Source organism: Eucalyptus grandis, chromosome 3, assembly GCF_016545825.1.
Source record: "Eucalyptus grandis isolate ANBG69807.140 chromosome 3, ASM1654582v1, whole genome shotgun sequence".
Taxonomy (NCBI): Eukaryota; Viridiplantae; Streptophyta; class Magnoliopsida; order Myrtales; family Myrtaceae; genus Eucalyptus; species Eucalyptus grandis.
Genome location: NC_052614.1, coordinates 55,443,102 through 55,459,849, shown reverse-complemented (window position 1 = coordinate 55,459,849; position 16,748 = coordinate 55,443,102). Strand labels below are relative to the sequence as shown.

The following is a 16,748-nucleotide window of genomic DNA, read 5'->3' as shown; positions in this document are numbered from 1 at the left end:
GTCCGACATACTTTCTCAACATAAAGCAATGCACTGAGTATTAAGATGTATAAAGATTAAACAAAGATTCATAGGCATTAATAATGAAACAACACTAGTTCATAAATGTGAACAACTCAGGGGAATTACAATATAGTACATCAGACTCTACGCAATCCTAGAGATTTTACATGACCACAAAACACATCTCTAGGTATTGGCTTTGTCATAGGATCTGCTACCATTCTATGCGTAGATATGTACTTGTAAGTTCACATCCTTTCGTGCAACCATATCTTTTACAAAGTTATACTTTGTATCTATATGTTTGGTCTTGCCATGATACTTTAGATCTTTGGTGTATGCTATAGTTGCTTGGCTATCACAGTTAATCAATAATTGATTTACAGCTTTCTCAATAACACTTAAATGATCCAAGAATCTCTTAAGCTAAATTGCTTCTTGTACTGCTGCTGATAATGCCACGAACTCAGCTTCCATCGTGGATAAGGCTATGCATGTTTGCTTCTTACTACTCCATGATATGGCGCCATTGCTCGCAAGAAAGCAAATCCCGAGGTAGATTTCCTTTCATCTAAATCTCCTCCTCCAATCGCATCGAATAGCCTTCAAGTCGCAGATCATTTCCTTGATAATTCAACTTGTAATCAGCGGTTCCCTTGATACCTCGGTACTCTCTTAACGGCCTTCCAATGTCTTGGACTGGATTGGATTGGTATCTGCTCATCATTCCAACTACAAAACATATGTTGGGTCTTGTACACATCATAGCGTACATCAAGCTCCCAACAGCACTTGCATAAGGAACATGTTTCATTTGTTCCTTCTCTTGTGGAGTCCTTGGACACGATCTATGGCTCAATCCTTCACCTTTTGCAATAGGAGTGTCTATAGGTTTACAATCTTGCATACGAAATCATTCAAGAACCTTATTTATATAGGTTTCTTGCGAAAGAGATAATGATCTCTTCGAACGATCTCTTGAAATCTTAACTCCAAGAATGTATGCAGCCTCACCCATGTCCTTCATCTCAAAGTTGGAAGACAACCAACTCTTGACAGTCTTAACAAACTCCATATTGCTTAGGCAATTAGTATATCATCAACATATAATGATATGATCACAAATTGATCCTTGGATCTTTTGATATATACACAATGATCTTCATCAATCATCGTAAAATCATATGCCATTATGGCATTATGAAAACGTATATACCATTGTCTTGATGACTGCTTAAGACCATATATCGATCTCAAAAGTCGACATACTTTTTCTTCTTGGCCTTTCACTATGAAACTAGCAGGTTGTTCCATATATATTTCTTCCTCTAATTCTCCATTGAGGAAAGCAGTCTTTACATCCATTTGATGTAACTCAAGATCTAGACTAGCCACTATTGCCGAATAATGCGAATCGAGGTAAATCTCACTACAGGAGAAAACGTATCTTCATAATCAATTCATTCCTGTTGATTATACCCCTTCGCCACAAGGCGAGCCTTATGCCTTTCAATCGAGCCATTAGCCTTTCGCTTTATTTTGAGAACCCACTTGTTCCCAATAGCTCTGCGTCCTTTTGGAAGATCAACCAGTTCCCAGACTTGGTTTGATTTCATTGACTCCATTTCCTCTTCCATCGCATTAATCCATTTTTCCTTACTATGGCAATTCAGAGCCTCATTAATATTTCTTGGCTCATCCTCATCTTGTGGAGCAACCATAAAAGTTTCCCTTCAATGTCAAAACGTCGACGGGGAATACTTTGGCGACTTGTTCGCCGTATGGGAGATTGTACACTTTGCACATCATCCCCCATCATGCTCCCACTTGGATTAGGTAATGATGATGTCGTCTCATCATGTGGTTGCAATTGAGAATGAGTTGAATTCAATTCATCACTTCTCATATTACTCCCACTTGGACGAACTCCACTAACATCATTATCTGATCCAAGGTCTCAAATAGGGAACAATCTTCCCTATTTCGCCCTTCTTAGGAAATTCATCCTCTAAGAATGTGACATCTCGTGATTCAAACTCAGTTATACTCTCACTTTCCTGCTCACCTATGAACACATATCCTTTCGAGTGTTCAGAGTACCTTATGAAAATACTCTTCTTTCCTCTGGGACCCAATTTCCCAAATTTGTGAGAGGACTCATGTGTATAGGCGGCACAACCCCATGGCTTAAGAGAACTTAAGTCCGGTTTTCTACCCGTCCATAACTCATATGGAGTGGAAGTAACGATTTGAAAGGCACACGGTTAAGTATATAGGCAGCGATTAACAACGCATCACTCCAAAAGGTAATAGGTAAGTTAGCATGCGCCATAATGGACCTAACCATTTCCAGTAGGGTTCTGTTTCTTCTCTCCGCAACACCATTTTGTTGAGGAGTATATGGAATAGACAACTGTCTTTCTATTCCTTTTTCATCACATAATTTTCTGAACTCATCAGATAAATATTCTCGACCTCAATCGGATCTCAATGCTTTTATTTTCTTGTCTAATTGATTCTCTACCAGGTTCATAAACCTTTTAAAACAACTTATTGCTTCAAATTTATGAGAAATCAAATAGACATATCCGAATCGAGTATAATCATCAATAAAAGTGATGAAATAAATAGTCCCATGCCTTCCTTTCACATTCATTGGACCACAGACATCAGAATGGATTAAATGCAGAGGAAATTTAGCTCTTTTTCCTTTTCCAAATGGTTTCCTTGTCGTTTTCCCTTCTAGGCAATGCTTACATATGGACAAATCGACTTTTCAATATTGCCCAACAAGCCCTCTTTGGCTAGTCTATTCATACGCTGTTGGCCAATGTGACCAAGTCTAGCACGCCACACATTCACATCATTATCATATTTATTGGGAGACGTGAGAAGGGAATAACAAACATTAGCATTAAAATAATCAATATCTAATACAATAAAACCATCCATAAAATAACCACAACCATAGTAATTTGTATCCAAAAACAAATTCACACCTCTATTACAGAAGTTCATATTAAAACCTAGTCTAACCAACACTAAAACATACACTAAATTCCGACGAATCTCCGGAGCATACAGCACATCATGAAGGAACAAAGTGCGTCCACCACGCATATTCAATTGGCATGTGCCAATTCCTTTCACTTCAGCTCGGAGTTGTTTCCCACATAGATCCACTTAGTTCCGGTTGGTACTCGTCGGAATTCCACGAATGATCCTCTATCCTTCGCTACATGGTCCGTCGCTCCCGAATCCACAGTCCACAAAGGATTAGACTCGGTTAAGAACACAGAACTCGACACAAAAGCAAAGTTCTGAAAAGTACAAGGGGTGCATACCTTCTTTGGCTCACGACAGTCGCGAGCATAATGACCCTTCTTGTCATAGTTGTAGCATTTCACCCTTGCAAGCTTTTTCATGCGAGGACGCTTCCCTCTTTCATGTTGATTAAACTTGGGTTTCTTCCCTAAAAGGACCTGCTTCTTCCTTGCCTTTCCCCTTATCAAACTAGTTAGGGCGCTTGCGCTTGGAGCTCGAAGCTCCATTTGAGCTAGAACTTGCATGATAGAGTTCAGCATCCGGCTTAGCCGCCAACAGGCGGTCCTCTTCTAGCTCAAGATGACGCATTACATCCTCAAAGGTTTTGATATTTTCATTATGAGTCAAGTGCACCTTCATATGCTCCCAACTCTGAGGCAAGGAACGAATCACTACTTGCACTTGCTGCTCATCTGTGAGGACATGGCCAGCATCTTTCAGCTCAGTTATCATGTTTGAAATCTTTCTAAGATGTTGCTTCATGGTCGACCATGAGGCTTCTTATAAGAGTCAAACCCGATAGTGAGGCTGCCTCGATCTAGTCACCAAAGTATGACCAAATCTAGCTGCCAATGCCTCCCACATTTCCTTGGCATTGTCAAAACGCCGAAACTCTCTCATGACGTCATTTTCCATGCTGCTCGGCAACGTGATGCGAGCTAGAGAGTTCTTTCTTTTCCACGCAGAAAAAGCTTCTTTGTCTCTTTTGTGCTTTGTGCGGTGGTTCCCTCTTCGGTTCTACCATGGTCGGTTAAGAGCCTCAAGTACTTTTGCTCTTCCAGCACATACTTGGATTTTCATTTGCCAAATTTCATAGTTGTCACCATTGAGCTTTTCACCTTTGTTCAGCTCGGCAACTATGCTCTTTGTGGTGAAGCCATTGATCTAAACAAATCGACAAATATGCACGAATTATTAATGCCTATCATTTATGCATCCCTATTTACATAGACCCATCATATTAATGAATAATTTTAAGTAAGGCTTCAGAATCAAAAGGTCACTATGTTTCCAATCATCCTCCAAAAACCCAACTTAAAACTATCATCAATATAATTGTCTTATGCAAAATCAATTCTATGAAGCTACAAAAACTTCTAAAACTACCCACAGCTAATTACCCATAGCAACCAGCAATAACAGAAAGCAATATATAATAGACATCCAATAAAACAATAATGCTTTCAATTAACACAATTAGGTAGTAATCATTACATAATATGTCCACAAATCACACTTAACATATATCAACCAATACAACTAACACCAAGTCAGCACACGAACTGGGAAAGATCCTCTTTTGTTCAATTTCTTGATTTTTTCTCTTGAAACAATACAGTAATATTCATTTACAAAATCCATCACAATTTTCTTATAGGAAGCAACTCCGTTGACATCCCATATGCGATTCAACACATCTTGCCATTCAGGTGGAAGAGTGTTTATGAAAAATCGCACCATCTCTGACTGTGACATAGGACAACCATTCCATATGACCTGTTGAATTTTCCCGTTGACTTCAAGGACATGATCAATTAAGTCACATCTCTCCCATCGATGATTAGTCAGCTCAGCTATCAACTTAGACAGCTTATCCTTTTGTTCATCGGTAACTGCGTGAATAGGTGTGCGCAACCTCAGGAGAGGCATTGTTCCTGCAACAAATGCAGAACAAATAAGGGATCACATTATAATCCACATAGACTTAATTGAAAAAGAAACACATTCTTTTCCCTTTTTTTTTTTTTGGTCAACGGTCAACGGTCGTCAACGGTCAACGGTGGTCAACGGTCGGTCAACGGTCGTCCGAATAGTCAACGGTAGTCAACGGTCAACGGTCGTCGGACGTCGCAAACGTCATTGTGCGGACCGGTTAGGCGGGTCGGGCGAACCGATGGCACATGCCGCACGCGTGTGACATCATGGGGCACGTCACGCGAACCGTCATTCGGCACGTGCGGCGCACGTGCCGGCGCGTCCGCCCCACGGGTCGGGTCGGGTGCGCCGGCTCGGGACGGCGCCGACGTATCGAAAATGTCGTCGTGTGTTGCGTCATCGATGACGTCACCCTAGCGGAAACACATTCTTTTCCGTTTTTTTTTTTTTTGGGTGACATCATGCTGGACGTCGGACCGGCCGGACGCGGTCGGATCGGACACCCGGACCGGTGCGTGCCGTTTCGCCGACGGCGGCGCAAACGCATTCGGCACGTTCGCCGACCGCCGCGTGTGTCGGGTCGCACGCGGCGGGCGAGCGTCATCGATGCGCGTTGGGTGACATCATGCGCGTCGGCACGTCCGGGTGCGTCGTGCCCACGCGCAGCGGCTTCCGGCCGCACATGTGGGCGCGTGCGGCGTCGCCCGGCGGCGCACGACGTATCTCCAGACTCCTCTCGACGTTGCCTTTCTCCCCATGTGTTCAGAAAACGATTTCGACTTACGAAAACTCAGAAAGATGGCCGAACAACGCTCGGGTGTTGGGATTACTCACCCCGATCCGTACGGCCGAATTGTTTTTGCGAAAAATCAATCAAAAAAACGTCAAACAAGTCGGGAAAACGTGAACCTGGCTCTGATACCAATGTTGGGAATGACTGATCCCCGAAAAACCGGATTCGACACTAAATCGAACCCCTAAATCAATGTGGAAGACGAGCCCGGGAAAAACAACACATATCACCGATCCTAAAGCACACCACAGATTCGAGCGTACCTTTTAGCCACAGATTAGACACCGACGCCGTTAGAGGAAGAGAAACTTGATTCTGTTTGATCCGGTGAAGCAAATTGGCCTACGCACTTCACTGTTTTCCTTTTTGCTTTGAAGAAAACGAGAGAGAGAGGGAGTGTTCGTTGAGAGGAAAAACGTACGCTTTTTTCTAAAACAAAACGATGTGTTGTTCTCTCTCTCTCCCTCCTCCCTTTTATACCTCTCTCCTTCCACGGGCCCTATTCTCGTGGGCCGGGCTTTCTGGGCCCAACTTGGACGGACGGGCCTTAAGCCCAATACTAATAAGGCCTTCAATTTCGGATTCAAAATTTTGGATTCGGAACCTTCATGTGGAGAAAGAAATGGAAATGAGAATGGAGAGGAACAACTGCTTCTTTTTCTTGAGAAGGAAAGGAAAAAGTTTCCCGTAATAAATGCATTGTGCAGAGGAGAGAGAGCTTCGCGCTTCGCTTTTTCAAATTCAACGGAGGGACTGGTGAGCCAGCAAGAGAGAGAAACTAATATATCAATTTTCCAAAATTGACTCTGATTCTAGCGTGGCATCGAGCGACACGTGTCGCTCGGTTAGTGGACTCGAACGAGTACACGTTGAAATCAGAGCTGCACCTAATATTTTCTCCTCTCTCTCTATCTAGATCTCTTGAACAGAAAACGTAATCATGGAGTAAACGATTAGAGTTGTTAAATGGGTGGGTCGGGTCAGGTTTGAGTTGGGTCATTAATGGTCCGACCCAAATTGACCCATTAACCCATTTATAACCTATTTATAACCTATTTATATCTAATGTAAATTTTCCGACCCATGCCCGACCCAACCCATACCCAATCCATACTTGACCCGACCAATATTAATAAAATATTTTCATATTTAACCAAATTTAGAAAAACTTATTCCTATGTTTTTTTTTTTAAAGATTATATTACTAAAATACTTCTAAGCTTATTTCTTATATATATTATTTTTTTTTTAAAATTGTATTGCTAAAATAGTTTTATACAACACAAATTTAATGGACAATTTTTTATAATTTTTAAAATTGAATTTTAATTATTTTTATTTTTAAAAATTAAATTATTTTTATTTTTTAAAATTAAATTTTTAATTACTTTTATTTTTCTTTTTTAAATATAATTTTTCTTTTTTCTTTTTGTTCTTCTTCTTCTTGGCTGGCCGCTGCCACAACGACGGCTAGCGGTCGGCCACGAGTGAGCCTCGAGCTTGCCCGGCTCACTAACGCCGGCGAGCTCGTGGCTCGCTAGATCCGGCGAGCTCAAGCCTCGCCCGACGCCGACGAGCTCGAGCCTCGATGAGCTCGAACCTCGCTCAATGCTTTGGCAAGCTCGAGCCTCGCCCCTCACTAGATTTGGCGAGGCCTCGGCGAGGCACCGGATCCAGCGAGCTCGAGGCTCGTCTGGTCGGTCGTCGGCCATTGCCATGCTGACCACCGAAGAAAGAAGAAAGAAAAAAAAAAGGAAAGAAAAGAAAAATAAAAAATAATTATAATTTTACCACCTCTAATAGGGTAGACTAGATAGTGGGTATTTTTAATGGGTCTTAAATGGGTACAGAGTAGACCCATTTAAAACCTATATATTTTAGTCATTTTATTTTAAAACCCATTATGGGTGTCTTGAGAAATAAGACCGACCCATTTAAGTAAACATGGGTCCATAAATGGGTTGTATAACCCATTTAACACCTCTAATCTTCAGTTAATAAGAAGAAGGGCTTGTAATGAACATTTAATTCCACATAATTAATGCACGAAAACCCTTCTTTTATTTATGAGACAAGATCATGGTTGCATAAATGAAAAACGAAAATCTAATCGACAAAATAGAGGGAATGTGATGTTTTGATTATCTATTTCAATATTTTTGCCTCGTCTTTGTCTTAATCGAACAATAAATATATTAAGAAAATTAGTTCATTTTGTCAACTTTAAAATTGTCACCACGATTAAAAGAAGTTAAGAAGAAAAATAAAGTTTCGTGAAAGAAATAATTGAGAGATTTTGACCATCCAACAAGGCGCACCGCCCCCGCCTCTGCCGACCATCGTCCCCTTCTCCTTGTCGACCGGCCTCAAGGGTCCAACACGCCCCCTCGGCGGCATTGAATCCGACGTCCCAAGCTTGGATCTTATTGGGTGAGCCGGTTGTAGCGCCGCCGAAGGCTGGCGAAGCCATTCGTGGTTTTTCCGAAGGTCTCGATCGGCATGGCTAAAGAGGACATAGAGGGATAGAGACGCGTACATGTCAAGGACGCGACAAACGGCGACGAGCGACGCCTTGAGGACATGCGCGGCGGTCGACGACGCGAGATGTGAGGCGACGTTGACGGTGCTACATTGTGGAGCGGTGGCAACCTGCGACGCTTTACTGGTGGGAGAGACAAAAATGAGAAAAGGGAAGGTTGCGTGATGCTTTCCGGAAAGCGATTTGTGTACGGTTGAATGCACAAGTATACGGCGAGAAATATCAAACAAACGAGCGACACCGGAGAGCAGCAGTTAATTCTCGTCTAAACATCATGTGATATTGAATTTCGAGAACATACTAATTTACTACTCCTACAAAAAAAAAAAAAAATGGAGGATGCATGCATGACCGCACTGTTACTTTTGATAAGTAATGGTGCAACCTAAGCCATCCATTTCATCTTATCTATTATGGGCAATCGGAGCAGCAAATCATGATTTTACGTTTGTGTAAGAAACAAATCTAATGACATTATTCAAGGAAAGAAAATCCAAGAGGTAGTTGACTACAAATTTTAGATGGTGAAATATTGTCTGATATAAAATAAACGACATTTAAGAATTCATAAATGAAGAATACTAAATGCCCAATGAGCACATAACATAAATACATTGGACTTGCATTTTTTTTTTTTTAAAGTTTATTTCTTTTACTAAATGGTTAGCCATGAACTCGATTTTTCTCTAGCTATCGTGATATGGTTGTCATGGAATATTTGCATTATTGAAAACTTAAAAGAAATTAGTGATAGAAATACACCAAATATTTTAAGATTTAAGCTCATAGCCATGGTTGCTTAGTTTGAGTTTGCGGCAATCATGGGTTCACGTCATAAAGCTCAAAGCTGTTGTGTCCAGTGAATATTTTCGAGTCACGAAGCTTGAGGTCATGGTTGGTTGATTTGAGCTCTTGATCATAGTTACTCAATTGGTGATGACATGAGTAATTACGAATTATAACATTTATATTGTGATAGGTATTTTATTGGTTTTATTCATGTTAATCCCTTTCTTTATTTTTATTTTTTTTATCTTATAAGGAATCTCACTATCATCCTATTAAGTTCCTTCCTAATTTTTGAAGGAAACCGACTAAGCAATTCAGCCGGTATCTTTGGAAAATTGCTTGGCTGGGGAGGTTGCTTGGGTTGCTGGGAAGGCATCGTCTCTTTTTTAAGAGGGATGGTTCCATTACCCAAACAATTTTAAAAAAATAAAATAAAAAAATAACCACATATCATTAATCCTCACAATAACATTAATGTTTATAATACTTTAACGACAAAAACTTATTGCAAAAGCTCCCATATAATCAATGCCGAGAACTCACTGTTATGCATGTATGTGATCGGTTCTTGATTCGGTCTAGTTCCACTCTAAAATCGAGAATCAAATCAAGATCGGGGATTAGACTAGCTCAATCTAGTTCCCAGGTATCCTAGTGGAAGCGATTGAGTTTAAAGGAGAGAATGTGACAAATTCTATAAGAGGCTAGGGGACTCGAAAAAAGAGAAAAATCGAAAGAAAAGAGTATGCACAAGTATTATGGGGCGAAAGGAAAGGATCGAAAGAGGAGAAGAGGCGTGCGTGAGGCATTTATAAAATAAATAAAATAAAATTGGTTCAAGTGGTTTAGGAATTAGATTGCTCGGACACCAGTTTCATTTTTAGGAATCGAGAACGGACGAGCACTCTCAATTTTCGGACCTCATTGAGGCCCAAAACCGACCTCCTCAAAAAAAATCCATGGGCGCATCTGACTAACACCCGGCCACAAGTATGAATATCTAAAAACAAAGATATAAAATAAAAATACCACTAAAAAGAACGAAAATAGAAAAATAAAAAAATCTCACGGCCGAGATCTTCACACCGTATATAATCCCCCGCACCCCCATTCTCTCTCCTCTCATCTCCGTTTCTAGGGTTTTCTCTCTCCTCCAATCTCCCTCCCCAATGGCGGACGAAGCTCAGTACTCCTCCGATGCGGGCATCAACAAGCGCAAGTACGAGGAGCAGACCGGCCTCTCCCCGCCCCCTCCCCGCCGGCCGACCGGATTCTCCTCCGGCCCGATCCCCTCCGCCTCGCCGCCCGACTCCGGCGGCGCCGCCCCGCTCTCCTACAAGAGCGTCCCGCCTCCCCCTCCGCCGACGACGTGCAGGCGCAGGTCCAGAACGCGAAGCAGCGCGCCCAGGAGATCGCCTCCCGCCTCCTGTTCAACGCCAGCGCCGGGGTGGCTGCGGCCGCGGCAGCCGCGGCGGCCGGCGGCGGCGGCGGCGGCAGCGGATTCGACGTGAAGCGCGCTAGGGTTGAGAACGGGAGTGGATTTGATTCCATCGAGAAAGGTCTCGCGATTTAAGCTTATTGGAATTTTCTTTTTTTCCTGTTATTTTTCCCTTCCTGTTGCGTTAGGCCTTTGTTTCTAATGCGTCTGGAATCGTATGCACTGTCGATGGAGGACCTCTAGATTTCAGTTGTGCGGTTTGAATGTCGGCTCTTGTTTCGCTGGATTTCGAGTGTAAAGTTCACTCGATAACGTTTCCAAATGCATGATTTGTCCTTCTTTTTCTTGACATATTCATATTGGCAGCTTATATCATCCGTTAAGAGCATGTGAAATGATGCTTGTGCGGGACATCTATTCACTAGTTGTCTATGCTTCCGGCTTTTGTCTGATAGAAAGCTTGTGCACCATGTGCTTCTTCTGTTGCTTCTTTTCGTTGTTGTAATTTTCGTTGATGTGCTCCAACGTTCTATCAACATGTTTGATTCAAACGCTTGTGTGGTGACTTTTTGGCATCTACGACTTGTTTCAGATGGGAAGCCCATGATGAGTACACCATCAGCGATTCCTGTTTCATATAGCTATGGCCAGGGGACAAGCAAAAAGATTGATATTCCTAACGGCAGAGTCGGAGTAATTATTGGTAAAGCTGGTGAGACCATCAAGTATCTTCAGCTCCAGTCTGGGGCTAAAATTCAGGTCACTCGTGACATGGATGCGGATCCCAATTCACCGACTAGGCCGGTAGAACTAATGGGTACACCTGAACAAATTGCCAAGGCTGAACAATTGATAAACGATGTTCTTGCTGAGGTGGGGTTTCTTTTTTTTTTTTCTTCAGTTTATCACCTTTTTGTTATTTGCTGTTATCGGAGTTGTGCTTGATTGTGACCTGGAACATGCCCACAGGCTGAAGCAGGGGGCTCAGGCATAATCTCTAAAAGAGTAACTGGTCCAACTGGATCTGCTGATCAATTTGTGATGAAGATACCAAATAACAAGGTATATTTAAGTCTTTCGAACATCTAAGTGGTTCATGTATGTACAATTGCCATAGTTCTATATGCGGCTTGTTCTCAGGTTGGATTAGTTATTGGCAAAGGTGGCGAGACAATTAAAAACATGCAAGCCAGGACTGGTGCTCGTATTCAGGTATAATATAAAATCTACTGCTCTATTCCTACTTAGTTCATCTTTTTTATTTCCTTATTTTATATTCGTTGCTTGTTTGTTAGATGTAAATTTACAGATTTTACCAGAAGTTTTTGCATTAGCTTGTGGTGATAAATTTGTTTATTTAATGGTGCAATGATTTTGAACTTTCAAACTTTTGTTATATTCTATACAGGTTGTACCCTTACACCTTCCACCTGGTGATCCAGCAATTGACAGGAATTTGTATATTGATGGCACAAGTGAACAGATTGAGGCTGCAAAACAATTGGTTAATGAAGTTATTAGTGAGGTATGTGTGGTCTATGATTGTTGCCACGTGGAACATGTCTTTCTGTCTCTTTATTTGGTCTATTTAGAAAATTTGCCACCCAGATTTGTTGGGCAATTTGGTTGTTGATGTAGACTACTTCACACCGAGAAAAAATAGAGTTCAACTGGGAATGAAAGAGCTGAGGACTTTGTGCCATTTTTTCGTTCTTGCTGTTTAGAAGCTTAGTTATTTGCGCACTCTGAACAAAATTGCTAGCCCCTCTATGTACAATGTTTAATTTTTTCAGTGCCTTAAGTCATTTCATGAAGAACGGCTTCCTATGTTGGACAATCATATTCCATTCTTTTGTCCATTATTGTAAGAGGATAGGATTTTAGCTCTCTTGTTAACCCCACTGCAGTTCTGATGAGGATAACAAGAGATAAATAAATAGATAAATATAAATAAAAAAGATGAAAAGCAAACAAGTAAGTAAGAAAACTCAAAAAGGAAAGGGAAAAGTGGCACTGCACAATTTCTTCAGTTGATCTGGCCTATTCGGTGGATGGTTCCATTTGTTGCTTTTACTTTATGGTTGCTGTGATATTGATCATTCTGAATGTCAATAGCTCTGTATACGAGTGTGCATGTGTGTGTATGGGTTCTGTGTTTTTTGGCGATGGTTGAATGGGAAACCCAAGCGGTTGCAGAGGAACCTTGTCGCTATTGGATTCTGAACTATCCCGGTTTTCTGATGGGGCCTTAGACTTTCAGAGCATGCTTCCTACTTTTCACAGGTGAAACTGTGACCATGTTCGTTGCAATGAATATCCACCTTCACTAACCTATAGCTACTGGGGAATTTCGTTTGAATTTTTGTACGTCTCTTACTCTGCATACTACGTCTCTTACTCTGCATACTGGCTGATGCAATTTTTGGCACACACTTCCAATTGCTTCATACGATCATTGGACTTTATAAATCCTGAAGGGTGCAAGGGGTAATAACTTCTGAGTTCAGGATGGTTTTGCCGTTTCAGGTCTTGGGTCATTCTTGTGTTTTGAAAAAACTTCAAGTGAGATTGAGTCATTGCCAGCATCATGAGTTATATGCTTGTTTTTCAATATGGTTTGGGGTGTTAACGGGATTGCAATCTGCTGTCCAATCTGTTGGTATTTTGTAGCAGATGTAAATCTATGCGCTTCCTATTAATTTCATCTCTTAACCGTTGACTCGTGACTTCATGGATCAAGGTTGCCTGTTCTCAGCTGCTTCATATCATTGAGTTAGAAGGTGGATTGCCTATAGATTATTGATGGACCAGTCTTCAATATTTTTATCATAATTTATTGATGAAGTGATCATAGAGGACAATTATCAAGATGTCTGAGGATAACTGCTGCTTGGCGGATCAGTTTCTGGGGTAGAGCTTTCATTTGTCTTAGTACTAGGGTTTTGCAGGTTCATGAAGTTCTGCGGATAGTGTAAAGTTATGGTATACACAGACGTGAGTCATTAGTTGCTTCCTAGCTCATAATGTTGGGTTGTCATTTCCTAGCGCATGATATTGGGATATTTGCCACTTTTAGCCTTGACAGTGCTTAGTAGTTGCACATAATATTTACTGATGATATTCTTGGGAAATATTGTAGGGTTTAGTGTCTTTTCAACTGTTGGTGACACCAACATCGAACTCTATGTTGGTGTTTTTTCAACATTGCTCTGGTATGGTTCCAACCTCATTTTTAAGAAGTGCTACTGTGGGGGGAAGGTGCAAAAATCATCTTTTCGGGGATATTTGTCATTGGAGTTGACATCCAACACAATTGGATGATGAATCTTGAGTGTGGTTACCCGTGATGAAGTTGTCATTGGGTTGGGCTATGATATTGCTAGATGCATTGCTTAATTGTGAAGCCGATTGCCTTATCATGATTGAAGTAGCTATCCTCCTGAATTTAAGTCGCTTTCATTATATTTAGAGATATTCTCAGTATGCTATTGGTTAGTAAGCACTAATCGGAAACTAAAAATGTTTTACACATTGTTCATCACTGAGCTGTGTTGCATTTATAATGCTGAGAAGTCTTTCTAATTTCCTTGTGTTTCTGGTCATTCTGTTTTCCATGAGGTTAGTCCCCGAAACTATTTTCTCCATATCTAGTACTCATTAGTTAATTTTTGGACCATCAGCTCAATTTCAAATATCTTAATCCTCTCAGTGGTAACTTTTCCAATGTGTTGGTTAGTTGCTGAGATAATATCCTGAGGTTCTGCATAAATTGTTGTGTCTTACTTATTGGCTTCACAAGTTTTGCCATCAATGTCGGTATTGTAAAGCTGGCATTTTATGGCATGAATTGTGCAAATTATTACTTGTTTATGCTTCTTTCTCATAATCCTGTGAAGATGCGTTTTCTTCCTGTGGTAACTACGGTAATCGCTGCATCGAGCACCATGCCTGCTGGAATGTCCGGTTGCAACACCTGGGTTCCATGGACGCAACAATTCTGCTCGTCTGGCAGAAGTGCAGCGGCACCTACTTGCCTGAATTTGCTCTTACAAATTTTAGCACCCAATGATATATAGCATCGTGATGTATAGGGTGCACTGAATGTTTTATGTCTTGACTGTGGGTTTAGAAATCTTTGATGATCACATTGATTAGAGAATTATACGACCTCGACATTTCTATATTGCTAAGAAGCTTATATATGCCCTTGCCTGTTTATTTTTAGTGGAAGTAGCTTTGTAGTTTTTGCCTTCTGTTTGTACCATTCCCTTTAAAATAGGGTGTGGATGGACTTCTGCTGGAGTAACTCAATAATTACAACCTCCATACGGTATGTAGGTGTCCACAACTCTCTCGATACAAAATGATCTTTAATGCTTTTACACTGTACTTATTGCTTTTGTGTTTTATGCTTATATCTGCTGATTGTTACATTTTCCTCCTTTTTTTGTGAATGTTAAGTTGTATATACAATGCCTTTCTTTGCCTTTGCATTCCATGAGGATTGAAAGCATCAACCCTGTTCATATGAAAAATTCTTTTTCTTGCAGAATCGTATGAGAAATTCCTCAATGTCTGGAGGATACCCTCAGCAGGGTTACCAGGCGAGACCTCCTGCAAGCTGGGCTCCCCCTGGGCCGCCACAAATGCAGCAACCTGGTTATGGCTATGCACAACCTGGAATGTATCCAGGCGCTCCACCCCAATATAACATGGCTCAGCCACAATATGGAGGTTATCCTCCACAACCGACTTCTGGTGGATATCCCTCGAGCTGGGATCAGTCTGCAGTCCCACCATCTCAGCAGACTGCACAGGGTGGTGGTTATGATTACTATGGCCAGCAGCCTCCAACACAGCAACAGCAGACCCCAAGTGGTCCTACAGGAGGGGCAGATAGCTCGGGTTACAATTACAACCAGCCGCCAGCTACTTCCTATCCACAGCAAGGGCAAGGATATGCACAGGATGGATATGGTGGTTATCAGGCACCTCAGCCTGGTTATGGTCAGCCTCCTCCTTATGATCAGCAACAAGGTTACAACACTGCTGCTGGCTATGGCACAAATCCAGCGCAAGAAGGGCATACTCCTTCCTATGGAGCTCAAGGGGATACTGCTCAGGCACCACCACCGGTCCAGCCTTCAACTGCCGGTCAGCCAGGATACGGTGCCAGTCAGCCACCAAACCCAACCCTTGCTGGCTATCCTCCCCAGGGAACTGGTCAAGCAGGTTATGGCATGCCCCCGACTTCTCAAGCTGGCTATGGCAACCAATCGGCTGCGTATGCAGCGGGCTATGGACAACCCCAAGCCCAGAAGCCACCTGCTAATGCTCCGGCTTATGGAGGAGCTCAACAGTCTCCAAGCACACCAGGAGGCTATAGTCAGGCCCCTAGTGGGCAGCCAGGCTATCCCCAGTCTCAGCCACCATCGTCAGGTTACTCTCAGCCTGATGCTGCTGCTGCCCAACGTGGTCCCCCTTCAGGATATGGAGTCCCACCTTATGGTGCAGCGCCTGCAACTCAGCCGGGCTATGGGCAGCAGCCACCAACATATAACAGCTACAGTGGTGGTTATCCGCAGCCTCCTGCTTATGCTGCTGATGTTGGTGCCGGGGGTGGTGGTGTGCAGGGTGCTCAACAGAGCTCGTCTGCGAAAACGTCGCCCCAGAGTTGATTACAAGTGGAAATGTGGGATGTCATGTTATAGTTTTGTTCCCGTGCTCGCCGTTGTCCAAGATTAGTTAGTCTCATGGTTTTAGAACAACTTATGCTGTAGGATACTTGCTACCCATGTTTTGTGCTTTGGTCATTTTGGATTAGTTGTGTATGATGCCTGCATGTTATGCGTACTCTTTTCATGTTATGAACCTTATGTTTTTTGTGACTGCTCGAAGGTATTTCGGTAACCTATGCCGATGGATGAGACACTGATTGCGTATCATACGAGGATTGGCTTACAAGTGTTTTACGCGGTGAATGGATAAATGTTTTCAAAACCAACGGTCTGGCACGTTCTCATTTCTCGTGAATGGCCGTGGTTTGTAAATTAAAGAAAAAGAAATGTGGACGAGTAGAGTTTGCTATACATGGGGTCTGCCTGGCCGTGGTTACGATGAAGCACGCCCATTTATTTATTTTTTTAAAAGGGTTAATGAGAGCACAGGTCTTTATTCATGGTAGAAAATATTATACTTTGATCCAA

The 16,748-nt window shown here is 42.1% G+C and overlaps 1 protein-coding gene across 1 annotated transcript; it reads left to right on the top strand.

The window, feature by feature from the left end:
* Positions 1-10,216: 10,216 nt before the first annotated feature.
* LOC104437826 (far upstream element-binding protein 1) lies at positions 10,217-16,471 on the top strand. The gene is given in 7 exon segments (XM_010050870.3): positions 10,217-10,474; positions 10,477-10,663; positions 11,135-11,415; positions 11,512-11,604; positions 11,683-11,754; positions 11,951-12,067; positions 15,093-16,471. Coding segments are annotated over 7 exon segments (2,079 nt in total). The 5' UTR covers positions 10,217-10,273; the 3' UTR covers positions 16,221-16,471.
* Positions 16,472-16,748: the final 277 nt, after the last annotated feature.